This window comes from Argiope bruennichi, chromosome 4, assembly GCF_947563725.1.
Source record: "Argiope bruennichi chromosome 4, qqArgBrue1.1, whole genome shotgun sequence".
NCBI lineage: Eukaryota > Metazoa > Arthropoda > Arachnida > Araneae > Araneidae > Argiope > Argiope bruennichi.
Genome location: NC_079154.1, coordinates 115,031,008 through 115,053,404, shown reverse-complemented (window position 1 = coordinate 115,053,404; position 22,397 = coordinate 115,031,008). Strand labels below are relative to the sequence as shown.

General features: G+C 25.2%; 1 protein-coding gene across 2 annotated transcripts; it reads right to left on the bottom strand.

Moving 5' to 3' along the window:
* Positions 1–610: 610 nt before the first annotated feature.
* LOC129967126 (thioredoxin reductase 1, cytoplasmic-like) lies at positions 611–22,272 on the bottom strand. Of its 2 annotated transcripts, none has more exons than XM_056081812.1 (16): positions 21,905–22,272; positions 21,086–21,146; positions 18,602–18,819; positions 17,005–17,077; positions 16,854–16,922; positions 16,027–16,077; positions 15,641–15,783; positions 13,105–13,220; positions 11,400–11,625; positions 10,252–10,338; positions 9,738–9,814; positions 8,786–8,939; positions 7,178–7,285; positions 5,130–5,225; positions 2,703–2,837; positions 611–1,280 (listed from the first exon to the last, which is right to left on the bottom strand). In XM_056081812.1, the coding sequence occupies exons 1-16, from the start codon at positions 22,001–22,003 to the stop codon at positions 1,218–1,220; spliced, it is 1,776 nt and encodes a 591-aa protein (XP_055937787.1). In that variant the 5' UTR covers positions 22,004–22,272; the 3' UTR covers positions 611–1,217. The 2 variants fall into 2 exon arrangements, with proteins under 2 accessions (XP_055937787.1, XP_055937788.1); XM_056081813.1 differs by lacking the exon at positions 21,905–22,272 and adding an exon at positions 20,294–20,391.
* Between the last annotated feature and the right edge of the window lie 125 nt (positions 22,273–22,397).

Here is a 22,397-nt window from a genome sequence, read left to right as displayed (position 1 = left end):
ATGTATTTACTATCTGTATAGTTAAAAAGAATAAAGTTACAGAAAAAAAAAAAAAAAAAAAAAACAGTGCACGATTTAAAAAAAAAAAAAAAAAAAAAAAAAAAGATTGCACAAACAGTTATGCTTTTAATGACGTGATATATAGAATTTCTTTATTTGGAAGATATATGTATGTAATAAATAAATTAAGTGTAAAGCTGTTAAGTATTACAGTTTAAATATCTGTCACAATTTAATGCTAAAAATTATTTCTTGTCAGAATTCTGAACATCAAGTTATGTGTAAGATTCAAATGAAGTGAAGCATAACAGATATTGCTGCTATATTAGCTGGTTGCCCAATGTATCCAATATAAAATATGTATTTAAAGCTAACAATATATTTAATTATTCACAAATGTAATGCAACTACTGAAAGTTTTATATTCACAGCTAATTTTCACATTTAAATATTTTGATGAGAAAAAAAAAAAAAAAATCAGACTACTTTACCCCAAAAATGCAGTATACAGTTTCTAGTTTTAAGAAAACACAATTTTCTAGAAATATTAAAAGTTAAAAGACAGAATAAACAAATATCTACAACCACTTTTAAATAAGAAGCAACAACATAAAAATTGAAAAGATAATTTATTAAATTGAAGTTAACATTCAACCACTGTTTACTGAAGAATTATGAATATATGAACAATTGTAAAAAAATACTTCTTAAGAAGCTCTTCAATGGATTTTAACAAGCAAATATTTTTTTTAAATGAACATCTAACAAACAGTTTAGAATAGGAGAAAAATATTGACAATTAATACATTGCTGTGCACTTTTATTTTCACATATAATTTCTTTGCCTTGTCATAGAACTTTGTTCTAAATAACTGAAGAATTTTTCTCAGAAATAATGAAATGATGGTGTGCTAAAGAAATTAGCTAATAAGTCTCTCTGGAATCATCCGGTCTTCTCTGTCCACAGACGTGGCTTACAGAAAAGCCATCATATAAGTTTAGGCCAGGAGCTTATTAGTTTGCTTCAAACAAATCCCCTACTGTTGCCACAGAATGAATACCTCCAGAACATTTAACATATGCATGTAAAATTGTTTCTTAACAAATGATTAAGTTTTAAATATTAATTAACTTAGAAATATTATAAATATGTATGGGTTTTTACAGATATATTCTGGAGATTGCATTCCTTTTAAAGGCAACAGCAGGATTTAACCTCAGCAACCAGATTGTTCAGTCGATTTTCCAGACCTTTTCGTTACAGATAATGTTGTAAATATCTGGAAAAAAAAAAAAGTTAACTTTGTATTATCAGAAGTATAAAAAGCAGTTTATGAATATGAAACAATTTTTTTGCTGCAAATATTTCATTAAATTATACATAAAAAATATAATTAGCTTAAAAACAAGGGGGGGGGGGGGGGCAAAATAAGAAAGAAGAGACAATTTTTCTTCATTAAAAACATTATCATAAAACTTTTTAATTTTTTAAGACAAAATATCTACCACTTATCATTTGAAGGTTCATTCTTATTTTCTACTTAACTGCTGGTGCTGTCCAAGTAATTGCTAATTAAAAGTTAAGTTTCTATAATTTAGAAACACTGCCTGTTGCGCTGAAACAACATTTCAAATTCAAAAAAATCTACCTTAGTTACAGTTACAGCATTCTTTCATACAATTACCTTCATTGAGACAGCAATTTACTTCCAACACCCTTAGACAAAGTTTATTTAAAAACATAGATATTCTTTTCTAGTACACACACACACACAAAACAAAACAAAAAAAATCGTCCTACCTCCAGAGAATTCACAAAACCATTTTGTTACATCTTGGCATTTCATGAAGCCCCCCAAAATGGAAACAACCTTAATTCCTTTGACAATTTTTGGATACATAAAATTTAAAAACGATAAAAGTGTTTTAAATGTTATGGGATATGGAAGTAACACAACCACTGTAAACAAATTTTATTCAAAGCAGGTTTAGCACAAGGATGGCAAAAATATGCGAGAAGAAATAGAAAGGTCATCGTCAAAGCCAGCAATCCCAAAGAACTTACCAAAATATTATCTTTACACATATATTCTCTGTATTTTACTCCTCAAAACAGCTTCATATCTTCATCTTTATTTTAAGTTTCCATTTGGAAAATATTTCATCCTCCATTAAATTATTATTTTCCCTCCTATTTTACTGAAACTTTAAGAATTTACTGTCAAAAATAAAATGAATAAAACTGCAGGTATGAAAACTCAGCCTGAACAGAACACAGAATGCTACAAACAGCCAAAGCACAGATTAAAAGGCAATGTGCTTTTAAAGGACTCAAAATTATAGAAAGAGGATTTTTTTAAATTAATCCATTTTCACTTTTATATGCATTCTATTCCCCATATAAGTATCTGGTATTTAAAACTAAATTCTGATCAAATATAGTCATTACATTTACAGATATTGGAATTATTTAACTCATTGTGACTATAATTCTGGAATTTCTACAATACTGCCAATTTGAGTTCTTAATGACTATAACTTCAAATTGATACAAAGTATTCAAAAGTTCACATTTCTTTTTAACTTTTTGCTAATGACTGAATTAAAGAAGTGATGATTAAATAAGAAATTACCAAGTTAGATTTTTCTTTTTGCTGAAATTTTAAATTTAATACGTGAAATCATAAGAAAAAGGAACTTACCTCAGCACAAGTTGGATGGATACCAATAGTAGCATCAAAATCAGCTTTAGTTGCACCCAGTTTTATACCAAGTGCAAAACCTTGAGTTACTTCTCCAGCATTGGGACCCAAATAGTGAAAGCCAATAACCCTTTCCTGAGAAAGAAAATAAAAACAATTTAAATTTTAATTTATTTTCTAAAATTTAAATTATTACTGTGGACTAGGAGCTTTAACATTAATGCTGCATTATCAAAAAGAATTACAAAAATTCAGTATCCAAACATCTAATATTCAAAATCATACAAACTCTTTTACATAAAAATATTGATAGTTCAATATTACCAACCTAAGTCTCATAGCATGTTATTCAATGATTTCAAAAACACTTTTTTATTCTAGGTTAGAAAAAAAAATGCTAAAAAATTCACAAAAATTCTTATTTTGGTATTAATATTTAATCACATTTAAAAAATTTCACTTTTACTCACAAGCAGATAAGCAATAGATTTTTATAATATGGAATTTTAAATAGAAACTTTGTTTTTTCCTATATTATGAATCAGAATCCTGAGAAAATCTCCTATAATTTCATTTTATATAAGGAATAATAAATTAACTACTTAACATTTATCTCAAAATGCACACACACAAAAAATTCTCTATTTGGAGTATGTTGGAAAGTATGGATAATCTTTGAATGTTAGTACAACATTTTTCTGAATTCAAAGCTTTAATGACAATTTAAAATTGGATTTTTAGATGAAGATAGTAATTGACAATTTTATAATAGCTATGGCAATTTAACAGCTCAATCAAGTTTAAATATTCTAAAGAAGGAAATAAATCCAAAAACAGTACTGTAGGATAAATTTTTTTTAATTTATTATATTTTTTGCCATTTTTTTAGGAGATTCTACATATTAATTGTTTACTCATCATATATATATATTTTTTTTCAGTTAACAATGAGTTTTTATTCTACTATCTAAATGATAAAGTATGTATTATGCACACGTCAAGCATTTGAATTTTTCTGTGCTTCTTTCTTCATTCTTTTTTTTTCTTTGATATTCTTTTTTTCTTTTTTTCATATTGATAATTTAATAAATCTCTAAAAGGACATTTAGAGATTTCTCTGTAAACCCTATTACATTTTGTGGTAGAGCTGATAATTTCAGATACAGCCGAGATCTAAAATTTGATGGCTTTCTTTAACTGTTCATAACTATTAAAAAAAAAGCAAGAAATAGAATATAGTTGGTATATTTTTATGTGAAGGAATCAAATTATGCACGTCTTACTTCTCTTTAACTCTTTTTGAAAATGCCTTTTTTTTCATGTATTTTGAATACTTTAAAAGTAATTTGTTCTGAAATATAATGTATTTCCATTCACAACTTTGATTCAGTCTTAAAAATAGTTTAAAGAAAAATTTACAAATTATTTAGAAATTTTGAGTATTTAGTCTTATTTAAATAGTTTGCTTTTCCAAAAATATGAATCACTTTTTGTTTATGTAATTAAAATATTAATTTGAGGTTATGGAAGTTTTAAATACGGGACTGAAAAAAATGTAAATGAGCTCATTTAGAAATAATCTTCATTAATAATAAAGTAGAATATGTGTGTTGATGGTCTACAAAGCAACCATCAAATGTGGTATACAAATATACATTGAATGGAGGCAATTGGCAACTCTGAGTGATTTTTTAAAAATTTTATTTAATATTTCAATTAAAAGTTAAGCAAAATTTTGCATTTTTCCATAAATTACAAAAATATAGCAAAAATTATTTTTTTATTGTTTTAAAATTTACAAATTATTTTTATTATACTAGTTTGGTAATTATGAAATGTTTTCAAAAATTTTAACAATTTTGTTGGAATATTTTTTGTACTATTTAATAAATTTCATTATTGCAATGAAATTAATTTTATTTTCACTTCTTTCATCAAATATTTTAATGAATGGAAAAAAAATTGAATAATTTTCTACTTCTCTGAAAATTAAAAAAAAGTTCTATTAATTATTTCATTGAAAGGTTCACAGAATTAAGAGAAAAGGTTCCAATGCTATTAAAATAACATAGATTTAATGTATCAGAAAAATACTTTGTTGAAAAACTATGAATTTCAATTACACACACAGACTTAAGTGAAATTTAAAATAATGAATATCTCCAATAAACAGCTAATACTAAAAAAGAAATATTGCTGGGAAAAATACTGATTTTTTTTCTTTAGTAACTGAACATGTATAAGAATTATGAAACATTTCTTTGGGCTAATAATTATTCATTTCTTTAAAAATATATAATTATCATAACTATGAATAATTTCTATTGCTTTAAATGTTTGCACAAATTGAAAAAACATAATTAGTTTACGTAATACAATTTTCGTGAAACTTTATAAATTTTTAAAAGTCATCACAATCAAACTTACCTTCTCAGGTATAAGACATATCAGCTTTACATAGCATGCATTAGTTTCCCGTTTTGCAATAGTCCATTCTAGTGGTGTAATATTTGAATGATAAATCTAAAAGGAAAATTTAAATAGAAACATTAATTTAAATATTATTCAAGTTATTAAAAAAATTAAGATTTTACTAAAATGCATGAAATTTGCAAAATGTTTTGAATATTTTATTATGTTATAAGAATATCTGAAATGGCTGAAATTTTCAAGTCATAAATAGGAGAGCAGAAAATTGCTTTAAAAAATGTGCTTTTCTTTTGGATGAATAATGAATGTTATTAAACTGGTGAATAATATGTTTATATTGGATGCACCTTAGAGCTTCTGCTTTTCTTTGTAATGGTCATTAGAATTCAACTTAGTTTTCTGCTCATAATGCCAGCACAATAGTCATAAAGAGGAAATCTGGTACCCAGGGCAGAGATGGATTGTTACAGTGAAATAACACTGCTAAGCACTAATAGTGATATTATAATAACTTTTAGGTAATGTTGTGGTTTGATTCTAAATTTGACATTATTCTTGTAACAATGGCTCTAGTTTTCAAGATAAAGTGAAAAATAAATTTCAAAAGTAATATGTATGCAGCATTCAAATTGCATTGAAGCTATCTCAGATGAAATCAATACAATTATTATAATCTTAAAGAATAATCAATATATAAATAAGAAGATAAATCAATATATAAATGTGAAATATGTACCAAACATACTTTACATTATAAAACTCAAGACAATATTAATAAATGAAATAAAGAAATAAATTTCAAAGAAAAATATATCAATAGTAAAGATATATCAAACAACACTGGTATGCTAATGATGCATGATGTTGCATAGAGCCCAATAAAATGAGAAAATTAAATAACTTGATTTAATTAATTCCAGAAAGAGTATTTTTTTTAATATGATTTCCTCTTATATACAGGGAAAGTTGCACTTTAAAGACTATCAGTAATTTGCCATAATACGTGTTTTCCAACTGCCTAAAAAATCATTATTCTATTACTTTGATAATCAGGTAGATCTCTCCTATTTCTCCTGAAAATGACTTGGATCCTTAGGAAATTACTGAACTTTGCCTTGATTGAACAAATTTTCATATTAAATCCTTCAGAAAATTGAGTTACTGATAAGCATATTTCATATTTACTTCTGACATTAAATTCAGAATTTATGCATCTTCATTTAATGAAGGAATATGAAACAAAGATGTGAGAAGTAGTATATGAAAAGCCTCACTGTGAGACATAAATTGTCTAGTTGATTCTAAATCACAATATTCTAATTTTTTCTATAAACAATTAAATCTTTTGAATTTATAAAACAAAAAAGTGAGTGATTACCAAATTTTCTCACATTACTAGTATATTAAATTGCAAACTTTCCTTTTAATCTTTTTCCTACTATCATAAATATTTTAAATAGCTTTTGCAAACTGTGTGCAGTCCAAGATTTATCTGTGTTGACAAATAACCTTTTAGATTACATACACGGTCTTTATTATAGTATTAAATATATGAATATAGCAAAATCAATAACAGAGGCAAACAAAAAATATATAAATTAAAATTAATAGTATACATTATTGGCTGCAGACAGTTAAAATCTAGAAAGCATGAATTATTTCAAAAACTAGAGCCAATTGGATAAAAGTAATGTCAGTTTCAGCTAAAAATTCTTTTAAAATATTCCAGCAACAGAATTTTGTTAAGCCATGTGAAATTATTTTTAGCACATCTAACATCACTAAACCAAAAATTGTATTCATTTGGATGTAAATAATAGTTAAAGTATTAAGGGCATTAAAATTTTTTTGAAAAAAAGCAAATCCAAAACATCCTGTGTTTCACATTTTCTTGAACACTTATAAAAATGTAAATTTGATTAAAAAATTCAATAATTCAAGTTTTAATAATTGTCAAAATAAGTAAAAAGTGAATCTCAGCAAAAAATGAAACAAAAAATACTGTTCCGAGGTAGTAATTGAGGCATTTAGAAAAAGTAACTTACCTCTATTTGATCTTCACCATATTTTTCAATAGCATTTTCCTCAGAATATCCAATACTGCCATATTCCAATGGAGTGAAAACAGTAGTTGGAATGAAATCATAATCACACTGAAAGAAAGATGTTTTATATAAAATGTACACATGTAAAATCAATTACATGCAATATAAAAAAAATACAAATTAATAAAACATTTCAAATAATTAATAGGAAATGATTATAAAAAACAACAAAAGAATTTCTGATATAGAAAGAAATCATTTACAGGAAAACTTGAGAAACAAATTGTCTCTAAAAATTAAATTCAATTTAACAAATCTTAAACATTTAAAATTAATTGTGTCACAAAAAGCTTCATAAATCTATAGCATATGAAGCAGGTCAGTTTATTGAAATCCGAGCACAGTACATATAAACCAATTCATTCAATGAATAACTGTTAATTAGATTCATTATAGATATGTCATTTTGATTTTCTATAAGAATAAAAGATATAACATAAATGATATTTATTAATGAATTATAAATCATTATATTTGATGCTAGATATAATACAATGCCAGATATATATAAGACATTGCACCACAAGAAACTTTCACAAATTTTTAAATGCTTTCAATTGATGACTAGAACAAATGCCTTTTGGCTAAATGTCATTCAGATGATTTTTTATTTTTTAATCTTTGCAATAAATCAAAATATTGGCATATTTGATCTAGAATTATAAAAAATAACAATTATAGATCAGATATACCAATTCTAAATACAATTCCAGAAGTGGTGACAAATTTTTTAAAATAAGGCTTTCATTTGACTTTTCAAGTTTTATTTTTTAAAAATGAACAACCCATATTTGTTACAATATTTTATTAACTAACAATCTTAGTTGAAGATTTTAACATTTATTATTCACAATTATTTCTTCTGGCTGTCTTAATTTTTCTAATATATATATTTAGGATTACAAACCTAATTAATGGAGCAACAGTTTAATTTTGAGGGAGAAGAGGAATTCAAAAAATTGTAACAAATGGTAAAGGTTTAAGAAATCCTGTCCAGATTTTTGGATTTTTATCACTCTCAGTAATCAGCATAGGCAATCATTGCAAATGATTTTTATTTTACAATTTCTTGAAGGTAAATACTTTCCAGAAACAATGAATAGTAATATAAGATACCATTAGTTCTTGCAGGTATACAAATAAAATTATTCACTTATTTTGTTTAAATTACGTTACTTATTACTATTGTCCTCAATGATATAAAGCCTAATTTTTTCTTTTAAGAAAACAAAAAAATAATTGCTACCAACAGTTAATACAGGCAAAAAAACCAATTAAGAATTTATTATGCATATTATTACAGTAGGATTTTAGTAGCAAGTATTACAACTTATATGAGCAAATAAGAAAGTTGTTAACAATGCTTCTTAAACAATCCAACATCAGAAATCATTCATTAAATAACTTGTACACTTTTAATAAAATTTTACTGTAAGAGCAAAAAACAATCTTCCTAAAGTTGAAATTCGATAACAGCAACAATATATATACTTCAGGTATATCCAGGATTAATAAAATTAAATAAGACACGAATACTAGTTTTGTTACCTGAATAACACTATCTGCATATAGTCGTCGAGCTAATAACTGACCGGCTTCAATGGCAACCGGTGTTAATTCAGGTTTTCCTTCCAGTACATCTCCAATGGCATATATGTAAGGAACATTTGTTTGTTCATTCACAACAGGCAATTTACCATTTCTGAACGAAATATTAATATATACACAAAATTAATGAAGATTCAAACAGAGAATAGAATTTGCAACAAATAAAGTCTACATAGATAACAATTTTAGAAATTAGGCTTCTAAAAAAAGTTTTGATTTCGTTGTTATAGAAAACAAATTTTGTTTTCTTTAAAAATTTATAAAAGAAAAAAATTATAATAATCCAAGGAAGTATTTTAAATGCAATGTATGATTTATTTTTAACACACAGAGCTTAAATTTGATATTCATAGTTTATTTTCTACACATTAAACAATTCTTAAAAAATGAATTTAAATCCTTTTAATAGAACTAGAAGTAAATAAAAGATTAATGATTTCTTAGATTTAGTATTCCATCTAGAAATTGCATCATAGTCATAAAAAATTCAATTTTACAATGTTTAACTATTCTGTAGTCCAAGTCAAAATTCAAAAACATACTCAGAAATAATTTTTAATATTTCTGATGAATGATTAAACGGTAGTAAAATATTAAATTTCAACATATTTAGAATTTTCAGTAAAATTTTTTATCTTGCTCCTTTCTCCAGCTTTTCATTCTAAATGAATCAATATCTGATCACTATGGATACTCAATAAAATAAATATCAACAAAATGAAAAAAAAAATTCTTAATATTTTCAATATACAGTTCAATTAGTTTTATCAGAAACTAAATATCATTTAGATTAATACTTCAAGACTAAAATATCTAAATATTTTAATTTTCTTTTAAAAATAATTAACTTGCAACAATAAATCAACATAAAGACAATTAGAAAAGGACATACTTGGTATTAATTTGGACACCCACTTTGTCTAATCCTATATTATTGGTACAAGCATCTCTACCTATTGCAAACAGTACCTAAAAAAAAAAAATATAGCCAATTTTATTTGACCAAATTAAATATCCATACAATTTTTTACAATGTAAACTAATTTTCAACTTCAGAAAAATTACTTAACTTAAAAGACTATACCATATTTAAAATTTTCATTCACATTAAAATGTGATGATTTGATCAATCTTACTATTTTAATTATATCCATTAATATAATTTAGTATTAACTCAAATTTACATAATTTTGTATAAAGTTGTTTAAAAAATAAGCTACATATAAAGCTAAGCCAGTCTATTTGAAGATATAACATAGAAGATATAGCCTTACTCTTTCTTTTTTTTAAAAGTGGTACAATTTTTTCTTATTGTTCCCACAGATTATCCCACAATAGCTAAAGAAATATAAATACATATAATAAAAAAAAATCATTTTAAACAAATGCATTAAACTAGTTCTTACAGTATCATATTCTCCAACAACTTCTTCCCCTGACTGCATGATCCCAGTTACTTTCAATTTGTGTTCTCCCGATTCAATTTTTTCCACCTGGAATGTACATTGTTACAATGAATTATATTAAAATAACCAAGCAATAATTGAAATTAGAAAATAGCCATTTTATTCTTATGCATCAAATTTTCTTCAGTAAAATTAATTTTGCATCTAGCCTTGTCTTTTGCAACTATAACATACCGAATTCCTTAATTTATGAAGAATAAAATTTAAAACTTTAAATATTGCCCATAAAAAGTTACATAAATTATTATTATCACAGCTACATTCATAAAATATAATATATAATATAATAGAAAATGGCACTTCAACAAACCACAAATAAATTTAGAAAATTCTGGATTTCTGGAAAATAATAGAAAATAGTTTATCAAGATGTACAGAGAAGGCAATGCCATATAAATAGACATTTACCAATATTATGCCATATTCAGTTTACTCAAATATTAGATGTCTTGAGAGATCAGTTTACCATAGATGGTGAATAATTTCAATGAAATAGCTTATATATCACTTGATATTTCTGATTCCCTTAAAGTATTTGTAAGCATCAAATTGCAGCAAACATTATAGCCATATTATTTTAATACTTTTACACCTGTTTTTACTATTTAAATATGTGAAATTTTGCATTGGTGTTTAAATCATAACATCACAATATCATTAAAAACGTAATTATCAGATTTGGATTTGATATCTAAATATCAAAGTCGGATGTCATGATTCTGCACTTTTCCACCATACCAATTTTTGATATTTTTACACAAGGTAACTATAACAAACTGTCACATAACTGTTGCAAAGAACAATCAATATAATTTCTATATATAGCTATTTCTCAGCTTAATCCAATTTCAGATAGCATAATAACAAAAAGCATCACATTTAGCCACCAAAAAAAAAATCTATTAGTTCAAAATTTCATAATATAAATATTTACACATTCTTATATTAATATGCTCCATAAAAGTTTTTAAAAGTATTAATGTACAATACATTATGTCTGAAGCAGTGTGTCGTAGATAAATTAAAATTTTATGAAACTTGGAAGAGCACAATTCTTCTTAACAGAAATATAATAATACATGCTTTACCTTTTTAGGAACACAAGGGCGAATGAAATTTATGCCTTCAGATTGCATATAGCTTCCAATTCTTTCAGCCATATCTTGATCAAAACCACGAAGCAATATGGAGCGGACCATGACTGTTACATCCAAGCCAATGCCTTTTAAGAATCCAGCACATTCTAGAGCAACATAAGAAGCTCCAATAACAAGAGTTTTACCAGGTGACTTCTCAAGAGAAAAAACATCGTCACTGCAAAAGATTAGGCATTACAATTAACATGCACTAATAAAACAATACAGAAGAATTATCAGACATTTTTTTTTAAAAGATTATTATAACCAAAAATGTTAAAAGATACATGACCAGTTAAAAGTTTTTTACAAGGATAAAATACTTTTATAAATATAAAATACTTTTTTAATTATACTGTTGAACAAATTTTGAATCAAAAAAATATTTAAGACTCTTTGGCCTGACATTTTAAAAAAATGCAGATCAATATGTGTAATTACTGTTTTGCAAAATAAATTTAAATTTAGTATTTTCTATAAATATATGTGAACAATATGATCACCTTCACTTAATTTGTCCAAAGACTTAAGTCATTATATGTGTACAGTTACTTAACTAAACAATATGAAGCTACTAGCAAATATTTGAGCTGCTTTTTGATGATTAATAATATTTTACAATTAATTTTAAATTATTCAGCATGGCAATGATTTTATTAAGATATTTACTTTTATTAATTGTGCCTATTAAAGCATCTCAGTTAATTGCCCTTGCCATTTTGCAAGATATGTAACAATAATTACATTATGTGGATGATATTAATACTGAATAGCTAGACAAACAAACGGAACATCTTAAATACCTTTTCCCCTAAAACTAAGGCATTTTAAAAAGAAAACTATAAGGATTAATAATAGGATCATCAATTAATCTTTAAGCAGCCAATATTAAATTTTCTTTCAATTGTCATTAAAGAATGCTTTGATTTTTTAATTTTCTATCTCTGAAGCCAAAAGCCCCCCCCCCCCATACACACCATTATTAAAGAGATTATATTAGTTTTCTTACACAGGATTCCTGTATGGATAGATATTACATAACCTTATTTAACTAAGGTTTTATATATGTAATATTTCTTCAATTAAAAGAATAGAGAAGTAGTCTAAAAATCAAATTTATTCTTCTACATAATCAGTAAAATGCTTGTTTTTTAGCAGTTGTTAAAAGCTCCTTTTAAAAGCATTCTATGATTAGGAAATGACACTTTTGCTACAGCAAGGCAGAAATCAGAAAAAGAGGATGTTGGAAATTAGAGATCATAAAGAGGAAACATGAATTTTGTTAAAATTTAGCCGAGCAAGCATTAGTTTTTGATGTGATATTACAGCTTAATGCAGAATAATTGAGGTTATAGAAATTAAACCTTGAACAGAAAAGAATAGACATGTGTCTGTACAACTCAGAAACTGGAGAAATAAGAATTTTGAAATAGTTATAAAATTTTAATAATGCAAATAAATTGATTTTATAACATAAATATATATTTTTTATTAATACACACTTCTAATAACAAATAAATAAGGAAATAATATATAAGGAAACTGATTTCAATTCAACATTAAGGAAGATATTTAGATTAAAAGCATATGGTTATAAAAACTTTGAACTGATTTTTTTCCCAACCTAACAAAGAAGCATTTCCATTGCATCACTTACCTAGTAATACCATATTCTTTAGCCCCTTCAATATCTGGATACCTAGGACGTTCTCCAGTGGCTATAATAAAGTGCTTGGAGGACATTAAAGTTTCTTTTCCTTTCTTATCCACTGCCTTAAACAAAATTGAAATTAACATTCAATATATGAAATGCAGCTCACACTTATGTTTGATTAAATAAAAATTTCTACATACTTTTCACAACGAAAGTATTCAAAATTTATAAATGTTACAAGAAAATAAGATTCAAGGCAAAGATAAACAGAATGAAATTCACATGCTACTTCTGGATGTCGAAATTATTAAATTAATTGAAATTATTATGTGTTAATACTAAATGAAAAATAAAGTCTGGAATAAAAATATGAAATTGTGATTCTCAGAAAACTTTAATCTTTTTCTAGGAATCTTTAACAACTTATTTTTTATGCAATTTGTTTTTAAATGAAATGTCTTAACATATTTTTCAATCATCAAATTTTGAATTGAATTTCATAAAATAAATATCTAATTCAGAACGTTAGATTCCACAAAATATCAAAAATGCAAGTCTACTTTTAAAAATACACATAACAGAAAATGAAAAATTTCCCTTTAATTTGCCATTTTTTTTATACTTAAGTAATCATTCTAAATATAGATTTTGGAATTAAGTTTGAAATTTCAAAATTAAAGATACTTTGGAAATGCAAGAAACAGTTTAACCTAGCATTTATTTATTTTTGCCTAAATGTATTTGTAATTAAAGTTTAAAGTCATATTTCATTAATAAAATAAATTATTATTTTTTAAAGCATTAATGCTAATTATAATGTCTATTTGTATTTCAAATAACATGGTTTTTATATTTGAAATTTGTTTAATAATAATTACTTTTATTTCTTTACAGGAAGCATTAAACTCAGATTAAAATGTTTGGTGGAAATTCTCTAATAAAAAAATATCTACTTAATAATAAAGGAGAATGTGTATGGGTATTTGTGTGTTGGCAGTCCATAAGATAGAACTTTAAACTTATAAGAATCAATTTAGTACAGATATACTTTGGAAGGTAGAAATATACATCTCAATTTTTTGGTAAAATTTCAAAGAATTCTTTAAGTGAAATTTTAACTTTTTTTTTTATCAAATTACAATTTTTTTTCAAATATTTTTTTCTATATTTAAAAAATATTTTAAGCATGATTTGAAACAATATATTTCATTAATGAAGTAAAACCCAAATCATTTTCAATATTGCAATTAATATTTCATCCCAGATTTTTTACAATGTTGATTATCAAGTTATAGATCTTCAGCTCATTTTTCCTTGTTGAAGAGGTTATGTCTTCTGTTTTTAATGAAATTTGATATTTAATTGCATTTATATTATAGATTTAACTTCAGAATCGAGAAATAATGAACACTTTCTAAAATGCCCCAATTTTTATGCACTGCTACTCTTTTCCATGACTTAATAGGATGCATATAGACAAAAAATAAATAAGAAAGAAAGAAAAGAAAACATATGACAAGATGAACAGAATGGTATAAGGCTGCAAAAGTAGTTATATGTGAATCAAAATATGAATTTTCACAATATTTTACTGAGGAAATCAATCATTAAAGTCATAATAGAAAATATTTTATTGAAATTTTTAGCAACCACTGAATTTAGAAAACCAACAGGTTGCAAAGCTGGTTAGTAATGAATATAGAAATTAGAATTCCCTTTTTTCACATTTCTTTAGCATTATATAAATATGCTAAAGAAATGTGAAAGAGTTTAAGTAAATTCAATTAAGTGATGCAGGGAAATTTTGGTGCAACATTGATTAGCTGAAAAGTCTTCCAAGAATGCAAGAAAGAAAAATACTGAAGTGCAGATGTGGGAGTATGGCCCAAAAGACAATATTGGCTAAAACTGCACTAACAGAAAAACATTGAAGAAAAATGCATATTAACAAAATGCCCTGAATAAAAGCAATAAATGGAAATTATACTATTAAATGATTAAAAAAACCTCCAAACTAATTAACTTTGACTGAAACAATCAAGAAATCTGAAAATATTTATAACATAATAGGAACATATATCATAATATGTTCCTTAGTGCATGAAAATTACAAAATATTTCAAATTTATTCATAATGAATACGTCATACTACACACACTTTTTCCCCCATCATTGGAGTAATTTGAATTCAATTAAGCATATATCAGAATAATAAAATTTATTTGTCATAAAAGTAACATTAAATTGCAAGGGAGAGTCAAATGGTTCACGTTTATTTAGTTTATAAATATATAGCTGCTAATCAAAATTTAAAATTTTTTAATTTAAGAATTAAAATTTTAATAAATACACAATTATGTATTCAAATTATTCCATCCAGTCTCTTTTATTTGATTTTTACCCTCTTCCCTATAAGATACATATTTTAAAAACTCTTTCTTGATAATAACACATAAATTTGGCTTCAAACTGTATAAAAATTTAACCAAATCAATGAAATAAGAGTTTAATGACAAAAACTATTTAAAAGTGTGTTTACCTTAATTTTATGGTCTTCTACAAATTGACCATAAGCATTAATATACTTGACTTGTTCTGTTCTCAATTGAACTTTATAATTCCAATTTAAGGAGCCAATGTAATTCTGTACATTTTCACGCATAACAACCCAATTATGCTCCACTAAAAAAAAAAAAAAACTATTGAAAATTACATCATTCTAAAAATATATTAAAAAGTAACATTTTAGATTAACAAGAGTTTAAAAATAAAAGTGATATTTTTGTTTTCAACATTAATGAAAAATCAAACATAATTTATATAAAATATTTATTACAAATGCTGATAGAGAAAACAGATCATTGGAGTACAAAATTATCAACCTTTGAGCATGAGATATTTAAAATAATATATTTAAAATCATACCTTTATCTTCATAACTCCAACCGTAACTCTTTGCATCTTTAATTGACTGGCCTTTAAAGAAATGTTTGAAAATTCAGATAAATTTATAAATTATTAATCAAATACAGTTGAGCAAATATTAAGAAAATAGTAGATACTGAACCTAAATTTAAAAGTATTTTTCCATAAGGAAATTCCATGAAATGTATTTGAATAAAATATGCAATATTCAAAAATAAAAATTTTAATCCCATTAATCAGACATATTAATGAATTTTTATAAAAAATTTAAAGACTATGTAATCTATACAAATTATGGTTTTACAAGAGAGCATCTGCACATTTTGGATACAATGATCAATTATAGAATAATGAATTAACATCAATATCAATAATATATTAATTATCAATTATATATATTATTATCAATAATATATTAATATTCTATATAAAATTTAAGTTTATATAACTTTTATGCAATAATCAAATCAATAATTCATAACAAATCTATACTAAGCAATGTTTTAAAATTATTTTAACATAAACAAAGTCTTCATCTAATTTCCAATTTCATGTGTATTTTTACCTTTCTGGCAACTCACTACCTTTAACAAATTACATAAAATAGAAATAAGATATAAATTATCAGTATATCATAACATTGAATGAAAAAAAAATATTTGGGGGAATTTCACTTTACAAATTTTGGGTGTTTGTACAAATTAGCAAGTTTTAGACTTGTCTCAAGATTACACTACTTAAATTACATTAACTACTTCAAAAATTAAATAAGTTAAATATCATTTGAAAAACTAATGAAGGAATACATATTTTTCAAAAATACTAACCTAAGATAGCTGCTTGATGCATTAATTTTTTTGGAATGCAACCAACATTAACGCAAGTTCCACCAAGACCTGGAAAACAGTATTTCATTATTTATAGAAGAAATATCTACAACATACATGAGAGCAAAATACATATAAAATGAATTTGTACCCCAAGTTGTGCCAACTGGTGTAGGAGTAACGAAATCGAGAACTGCTACTTTTTTCCCAAGTCTGGCAGCTTCCTATAAAAGATATGAACATCAAATCACTAAATAGATAGTTCTACAAAAAGATAAATGTATAAAATGTTTTACAAAATCTGAATACTGAGTTGATAAATATATATTTCTGAATAATATACTAAAAAAGATAAATATTTTAAATTTGAAAATGATTGATTATAATTAAAAATGATAATTCTTTAAAAAATAAATTCAGATAAATTCCATTTGGAAAATTAATAGATCACACATATTATTAAAAAAATTGAAAATGGGCCTCATTTGACATCCACAACTTGCTTAGACTTGTTTATATTTGTTATCATTTGTTGACAGAATTCTAATTGCAACTGATAATTGTTTTCCTTCAGTTATTGTACTATCTGCAGCTTGTATAGTTGAAATTTCAAATCTAAATAAAGAATTCTGGGATATTTCAACTGTAGCTGTTTGCTTATGAATTGGACACTGTGGGCTCCGTAGGACAGAATTGCATACAACTTCAGTGTTCTATAGAATACAAGCACTTCTTGGTCATCCTGTTGGTTTCTTCATTAGGGCAGATCCAGTCTGTTCCAATTTATTAATCCAACTTTTTATCGTGTGTTTTGATGGGATGGCACCATGACGTCCCAAGTTCTAAAACCATTGGAACTTCCTCTGCACAGCTTCCAAACTATCACTATTTTCGTAAAGCATTTTATGGCGAACGTGCGCTATTGCCCGTTAAAACTGATCTGCAGTTACTAAAATGGCAAAGTGTTTATTTGCTCAAAGTCACTATTCCACAGTGCTGCCACTGGCTACCACTACACATTTCAAAAATTCCCATTTTTTGTGTCACCTTGTATTTATCTTAAATATAGGTACTTTGTTACAGAATAAGCTTGGTATTTTGGCAAGAAAAGTATTTGAAACAATAATAAAAAATTAAATCTCAAGAAGTAGAGAACTTTGATTTCTTCAGACAAAGTGTCTGAAGCTATGAATACAAACTTCAAATAGAATCATAAAAGATAATAACATCACCAAATCCCCCCCCCTTCTTTTATGTTTCTTAGCATTTATAAGCAAAAGAAGTTTCCCAAAATAATCTTTAAAAAAATTATTTCATTAAAATTCTTCTAAACCAAACTTTAAATTATTAACTCAATTATTTTAATTATATCAATAATTAATACTCTATGTTTATGTGTAATATATAATTTTGAAGTCAAAATAAAACAAACTCTTCAAAAATTGGACTTCGAAAAATTTGTCTATTAAAAAGGGATCACTAGAATAAATGTTTTTAAAGTCATATTCTGTAGTAATATAGTTAATAGTTTATATAAAATCAATGGCATCATTTGTATTTTTACATATAAAAATATAAATTTTTCTTATAATGATTTGATTCAATTAAAAATGAAATATATTTCATGCAAATATAAAGAACATCAATCTGTTGCAACATTTCACAATGAACAGTAGAAGCCACAGACTAATCTACATAAACAGAGATATTCAATAATAATTTAAATTCAGTGAATCAATTGAAATTACCTTTGAAGCAGCTAATCCTCCAGAACCACCTCCAATAACAATCAAATCATAATCATATTTCTCTTCTTCGCGAAACAGCATCTCCTGTAGTTTACCACTGCAATGTGCTGCAAAAGTATCATCACAACCTCCAACGTGCTGCCCACGAATAAAAACCTGGGGAACAGTTGATCTTCCAACTTTTGCTGCCATTGCTTTTTGCAGCTCAGGTCCATTTTCTAAATTAAAAACCAAAATGAAATGTAAAATAAATGTATATTTCTTCTAATGACCTTAAAGTGAACAAATATTAATAACTGGGCAAGATTCAAGAAATATATTCTTTTCTTAGATCAAACTCTTAACAAGTACAAAAGACAAATTATCTACAATGCTTATCATCTAATAAATAAATTTTAATTGAGAATCAATAATATATTTAATAATACATTGCTTTAAAAATTGTAAAAATATAAATTTTAAAAATTCGTTTACAGAATTCTATAGATGTTTTAAGGAATAATTATTTTTAATTGTATCCTTTAAAAAAATTAAGATTTTAAATTATTTAAATTTTATTTCAATTTCAAAGAATAAAAAGAAATTATAAGACTAATAACTAAAATTTTAATTGTTCAATAATAAAAGAAAATCCAAGTTACATCATATAGATCAAATTGGAATATAAAATTATATTCAATAAAACTTTAAAAAAAGAATCCAACAAGTATATAGAACATGAAGGAAAATAACCTATCACATCAATTTTGCAACACTGAGGAAGAAATTTAGGCATTCTTGAATGTTTGGTTACTATGGCAACATATGAAATAAGTTACAGTTAAAGTCAGATCAATATTTCTTTTTTCTGTTTCAGACAAGTAGCACTAGTTATCTTTGACCTAGAAAATTATAAATAATTTCTCTGTTATTTTTTGAAGCTTTTTTAAGGACAGATGATGCTTCCCAAATTTTTCATTTAAGAAAAATAAGCCCTTTTAAAATAAATGATAAAAGAATCTTTTAATGAGAAAATTCATGATAAAGATTTTTTAAAAATCTAATATTGAATGTTGATGCTATCAAAGTCAGATCACTTGACTTAACACTATTAAATTTAGTATAAATATATTTTGGGAAATAAAAATGTACACCCTTGAGAAAAGTTGAAATTTTAAATAAATGTTAAGTCAATTTTTGGTATTTTCCTGATAACTTATGAAAATATAATATCTTAAAAAAATTATCCTTTTATTGATACCAAGCTAATTTAATTGACCACAATCCTTTCCTAAACACTTCCTGATAATATTTTGTGCATAATTTTCAACAACAGATTTCACTACTATAAAAAAAAATCCAGATTTAATAATTTAATCAAATATTTAACAGCATTTTTTTTAAAGCTAATAATAATACAAAATAAATAAGACGTGTAAGGTTACTGAAATAATACAGCTCCATTATCTTCACAATTTGATGCTTAAAAATACTAGAACGAATCATAAACATCAAGCCTATTTAAAGCATTTACTTGAAATTAAACACAACCAATATTCCCAGGGAATTAGCTAGTTGCCAAAGGTGACTAGTATTAAATAAAGAGAATTCTAATATGAACTGCATTACAAATTAAAGAAATAGCTTATTTTTATAAAGTACAGTAAGCTTTAAAAATATTTCATAAAATATGAAAATACTAGTTCAACTTACTCAGAATATTAAATGTGATACTGTATATAAAGGCAGCAAATTTTTTTCTAATACTGATCATATCAACCTTTAGAAAAGTTGAATATTGTTGCACTAAGCTATAAAATTAACACCATATGTAAAATGTTTATCATTGAAAAATTAACATGTAAATTAAAATTACAAGAATGATAATTTTTAAAAATAAATATCCACTTTGATATTTAACACACTAAAAACAAAATTAATTTAAGTTATGAGTAATTTACAAATGTTCTTTTCTTTTATATTTCAAATTATTTTTAAGTGAATAATTTTCTTTAAAGTCTCCAAAAGTACCAAAACACATTTTATTTGTAGACATTTACTTTCATCGTATATTTCATTTTGGTAACTAATTGCACAATTTAAAAACTTTCCAAGCTGAAGAAACACTTTAGTAAAAACATTGTATAATCTTCAAAAAAATATTTTACGATTGAAATTTACGATTTTAAATTTCAATCAAAAAACAATTAACATAAAATGCTTCATCAGATGCCTTTTTGAATTTAGTAAACAATTACAAGTATAACTAATAGTTCTGTATTTTTAGTTGAAGTAAATTAGCTCTCCCTTCTGCAGCTCATTAACTAAAAAAAAGTAAATATGCCTGGAACATGTATTTACATAAATCATACCATAGCAAATCTAAATCTATACTATCAAATTTATAACAATTCACCTTTTTTCCTAAACTGATTTATAAATCTAAATTTGAAAAAAAAACATTTAAACATTGACATTTTTAAAAAAATCAAAAGATTTTTTTACCTAATGTATCCAATTCTAAAGCAGTGAACTGGACTCCCAATGAACTAATTAATGCTTTAACCTAAAAAAGTAGTTCAAAATATAAATACAAAACATAAAATTAATGAAAGAAAAAAAATTATAAAGAGAATAGTAAATACTTGATGATGTGCTTAATACAAGATCTGTACAGAATACAAAATACAGACATGACACAGGTTCCAAACAAAATAAACTGAATTTCCTTAAGTGTGATTAAATTAAAAATAAAATGAATAAATTTATACAAAAAGTGTTTGAGATATTAAAATATAATAGAATTATTACATAAAAAATTAATTTCAAAAATGACAAAATTCGATTCTGAAAATCTGATATCTGCGTTTCCGCAGAAATGCTTTTTTTCAGTATGCTCTTTATTTTCGAAATGTCGAATATTTCTATATATTCTGCCGCATATTTATTTATGGAATAATTATATATTTAAATAAACACTTATTATAGCTAAACAAACAGTATGTTCAGATTTATGCTAAAAAAACTTATTTGTAATAAAATAAAATCGAAAATTTAAACTATTAAGACATTTAAGTCTATATTAGCTAACTGTTCGGTTGAATTGCCAATTCCAGATAAAAGTAGGCCACAATGATCATTAAGCTTCAGAATAGTTTCTTTAATAAATTCAAGGTACAACAAGCCACATGCACAGTATAGACATATGATCCAATGACATAATTATAAAACAAGTAGGAAGTATTTCAAACGTATATAGAAGGTAAAAGTACGCAATATTTGGAATTTCATATAAATAAGAGTTTAAAATATATCAGTACTTACTTTGTTACAGAATGGACAAGTAGTTTTACTAAATATCATCACATTATTATTATTAATATAGTTATTAACTTCTTGCACTAATTCTGGAATGGGAGCCATGGTAAACACTTTTTTTAAAAAATACTAAAGTATAAAGTGTTTGCACAGTCAAAAATTATTCAAAGGGGAAGAACTATAGTGAGAAGTTGTGATTATAAATCCATTGTTTTAAAGGAACATAAATACTTCAAAGAATCAATGAAAAAAATTTACACTTCGCTTATACAATTGAATTGCGCTGCAACATCGCACGCCTGCTTGTATTCAAACCTAAAACCGAATCTGATGTTACGGTTACATCGGTATTTCCAAATAGTAGGGTAAATCCTCATTTCCGGCATCATGGTTGGAAAGCCGTAAAACTATTCTGACGTAATAATTACGTCTTATCAATGATGACTAGCCCATTTTTCCGCTATACGTATTGATAGAAAGGAAATTGATCAACCACTAA